The sequence below is a fragment of the Penaeus monodon genome, unplaced genomic scaffold (assembly GCF_015228065.2).
Source record: "Penaeus monodon isolate SGIC_2016 unplaced genomic scaffold, NSTDA_Pmon_1 PmonScaffold_4303, whole genome shotgun sequence".
NCBI classification, from domain to species: domain Eukaryota; kingdom Metazoa; phylum Arthropoda; class Malacostraca; order Decapoda; family Penaeidae; genus Penaeus; species Penaeus monodon.
In genome coordinates this window covers 18,107-22,129 of record NW_023659114.1, presented here as the reverse complement: position 1 = coordinate 22,129, position 4,023 = coordinate 18,107, and the positions used below count along the sequence as shown (strand labels likewise).

Sequence of the window (4,023 nt, the reverse complement as noted above, 5' to 3'; positions counted from 1 at the left end):
CTTATGGTTAGGTTATTTGATATTTCTCCTTTGACGTTTGTTATCCGGTGATTGATATAAATACAAATTAATATAATTGGCTTATACTCCCTACCTTTGCATACTACAGTATATACTTAAGACTGGCAGTACTATAAAAAGGGAAGCTAAAAGGAAATAATATAATATCTAATAGAGATGATTGTAACACGGAAGATATACAAGCAGAGCATATTGTTGAGTGATTGCTAATTAGTAAATGTAACAAGGCTAGAACAGAAGAGCTCGCATATGAATTAATTATTGACTCTTAATGAATAACAGAGCTAATATATAACAAGTACGAGTATATGTAATTAACAATAATTAAGAAGTGATCACGGCAGCAGTAACACACAAGAATATATGCACATACGAGCGGAATGTGGACATAGAATTAAAAGAAACACAAGGATATTTATAAATTATTACGCTTGACACCAAAATATATTAACTTAGATTGGGTTCTGTTATGCGCCCGGTTCTGTAACAACCGGTGTCATTGTTAATGAACGAAAGCTACGTAACAAAATTGGGGGCCTGACCGGGATATCCTTTGTTTCTTTGTGATTATAAGTATACTGTTTAATGTAAATTGCTGAAATATATTTATCACTGTAACAGTGGGAGTAATACTTTCGAGATGCCTTTTGATGTTGAACAATTCCTCGAGTCCCTACAGTGGAGGCTTTGATGGATTTGAGAAAGACGGATTTGCTGAAAGTTGCTGAAAAGATTGAATTACTGTAAGGAGGGGTTCTTTTAAATTTTCAGATAAGGAATGAGTTGATTAAGTATATGGTAGATGATGGATTGTTAGATGCCAGTGCACTTGAATACGTAGAAAATGACAGCGATATGGTTAGGATAAAGGAACTTGAACTACAAAATGAATACGCGCATGGGCGTGAACGAGTGTACAAAGAGAGAGAAATTAAATTAAAGGAGTTAGAGCTCAGAGGGGCATCACCCACTGCTGTGCCATTTAACATCTCTGCTAACGCAAAATTAGTTCCCCCATTCCAAGAGAATGCGGTAGATAATTATTTTCGATACTTTGAGAAAATAGCAATTAGTTCTAACTGGCCTAAGGAACAATGGACGGTGCTGCTTCAATCTGTCCTTACTGGTAAGGCTCAAGAAATTTACATGTCAATGTCAGTAACGGATTCTCGTGACTATGATAAAGTGAAGATGGCTGTGTTAAAAGGATACGAATTGGTGCCGGAAGCATATCGCCTAAAGTTCCGTAATCTGCGGAAAAGGGACAATCAGAGTTTTTTGGATTTTGCTCGAGAGAAAGATGGATTGCTTGCTCGTTGGTGTGAAAGTGTAATGTGGATAATGATTATGATAAGCTATATCAACTGATCTTGTAGAAGAATTTAAGAAATGTCTACCTGACCGCATTAAGGTGTATTTAAATGAAAACAGGGTAAAGGTGTTAGATGAAGCTGCCAGAATGGCAGAAGAGTATGCTTTGATCCACAGAAATGTTGAGGGTCCTAAGACTATTGTAAAACCACAACCCACTTCCCCGACAGGTAAGAATGAATTTAGAGGTGATAAAAGAGAGACCGCCAGTCCTGGTCATATCTCCAGTAATGATAGAAAGAAATCAGTTCGTTGCTTTAATTGTAAGTTGCTGGGTCATAGTGTCAGCAATTGCTGGTTCTTGAAAGATAAGAAGTCCAAGGACGTTCCCGTAGCTTTCCAAAAGGATGTAAAAAGTCCAGTAGATGTCAATTTGCTTCCTGATACAGATAGATTTAGAGATGTAAGGGATGAATTCAAGCCGTTTGCTCAGAAGGAAGTGTATCCTGGTTGTTGATGAAAGTGGTGAGAACGCCTATTGTAATATTAAGAGATACAGCGGCGTCGCAGTCACTGCTCTTGGAAGGTGTATTGCCACTAGCGGGGAAGACTTCGGACGCTAATGTCGTCATAGCCGGTGTTGAGTGCGGGCATCTGATTGCTCCGTTGTATAAGGTTCATCTCAAATCTCATTTCTTTGATAAAGATGTAGCTGTGGGAGTGGTGCCTAAATTACCCATAGGAGGTGTATCATTTATATTGGCAAATGACTTGGCAGGAGAGAAGGTATTTGCTAAACCCCAAACTAATGTAGCAATTCTAAGTACTCCAGACCTAAACGACGGTGAACAGCTTGCAGAAGATGACATGGGCGTGTTTCCTGCTTGTGCAGTCACGAGAGCCATGCGGGAGGCTGGACGTGTCGGGAACGACTCTCCCACGGCAGCTCGTGCGAGTCGGTGCATGTTTGTTAAAGGCAAGGTATGTGGTAATGGAAATAACGTGAGAGGTGACGATAGAACTTCATCGTGTAACCACGAGACTGATGCTGGTGATGACAAGCTAAGTGGCTTCCCCGTTGATAAAGGGAGGCTTGTAGATCAGCAAAAATGTGACGCAGAACTGTGTAAGATTGCTGAATTAGCTGGGTCAGAAAATGATGTGTCAGATATACCTGTGGGTTACTATAAGAAGGGTGGCGTCTTGATGAGAAAGTGGAGGCCTCGTCACGTGGCTGCGGGAGACGAATGGCACGTGATACACCAGGTCGTTGTCCCAAAACCTTACAGGTCACAGATCCTTAGCCTTGCTCATGATTCACCATTGTCAGGTCATATGGGTATTAACAAAACATGTAGAAAAATAATGAACCATTTCTATTGGCCGGGGTTACGTAGAGATGTTGTAAATTATTGTAAATCATGTCATCAGTGTCAGGTCGTGGGAAAAACCTAACCAGAAGATCCCTGCAGCGCCCTTGTATCCGATTCCTGCGATTTCTGAACCTTTTAGCCACGTAATTATAGACTGTGTTGGCCCGCTCTCCAAAACAAAGTCTGGTAATAATTATCTCCTCACTATCATGTGTTCTTCCACCCGATATCCTGAGGCGATTCTTTACGCAATATTAGTAGCAAGACCATAATCAAAGAGCTCACTAAATTCTTCTGTACTTACGGGTTACCTCGGGTGATCCAGTCTGATCAAGGCAGTAACTTCCTCTCTAAGGCGTTCCAGGCAGCCATGCGACGGATGGGCATACAGCATCAGGTGTCAAGTGCGTATCACCCAGAGTCGCAAGGCGCGCTGGAGAGATTCCACCAAACATTGAAAAATATGGTACGCATTTACTGTCATGAGACGGACGAACAGTGGGATGAAATGGTTCCGCTCTTATTGTTTGCCGCTAGAGAATGTGTGCAGGATACACTGGGGTTTAGCCCATTTGAGCTTGTGTTCGGGCATGAGGTGAGAGGTCCACTAAAGATGTTAAAAGAGAGATGGCTAGATAATGATGACAGGTCTGGTATATTAAACCATGTAATGGACTTTCGTTTGAAACTCCACAGAGTATGTGAGCTGGCAAGAGCGAACCTCAGCGAGGCCCAGAGACGGATGAAGACGTGGTACGACAGAGATGCTCAGTCACGATCTTTTTCACCAGGAGAAAAAGTACTGGTCTTCCTACCCGTCCCTGGGCAGTCACTGAAGGCTCGTTATTTTGGACCATGTATTGTAGAGAAAAAGCTAAGTGACCTTAATTATGTAATTCAGACTCCCGGTAAGCGTAAACAGTCACGACTTTGCCATGTAAATCAGATAAAGAAATATGTAGAACGCAATGACCCACCTGTAGATAAATGCAAGGACAATGCAGTCATGCTAAATGACGTGACGAAGGTGATTGAGAATGATATCGAGAAAGATGAAGATACCCTTGTTGATGTGCCTCACTCTAAATTAATTAATTCTGATTTCTTAATAATCTAGAAAACAAGTTTGTTCATCTAGATTCTTCTAAACAGCAGCAGCTGACTAACTTACTCTTGGATTTTTCTTGTCTATTTTCTGATGTTCCGGGCCGTACGAGTTTAATGCATCATGATATTGATATTGGTGATAATGGCCCAATAAAGCAACATCCATATAGAGTAAATCCCATAAAAGGTAAGCAGTTTAAAATGAGATTGG

General features: G+C 41.1%; 1 protein-coding gene across 1 annotated transcript; it reads left to right on the top strand.

Moving 5' to 3' along the window:
- The first annotated feature begins 1,848 nt into the window (after positions 1 to 1,848).
- LOC119570895 lies at positions 1,849 to 3,822 on the top strand. The gene is made up of 2 exons (XM_037918449.1): positions 1,849 to 2,671; positions 2,942 to 3,822. The coding sequence occupies exons 1-2, from the start codon at positions 1,849 to 1,851 to the stop codon at positions 3,820 to 3,822; spliced, it is 1,704 nt and encodes a 567-aa protein (XP_037774377.1).
- The last annotated feature ends 201 nt before the right edge of the window (positions 3,823 to 4,023 follow it).

What these genes read in the sequence shown, in the direction of transcription:
- LOC119570895 (XM_037918449.1), top strand. Translation starts at nt 1,849, where the DNA reads ATGAAAGTGGTGAGAACGCCTATTGTAATATTAAGAGATACAGCGGCG. An exon ending in ACCATTGTCAGGTCATATGG is followed by an intron (nt 2,672 to 2,941) that starts GTATTAACAAAA and finishes CGATATCCTGAG; the next exon opens with GCGATTCTTTACGCAATATT.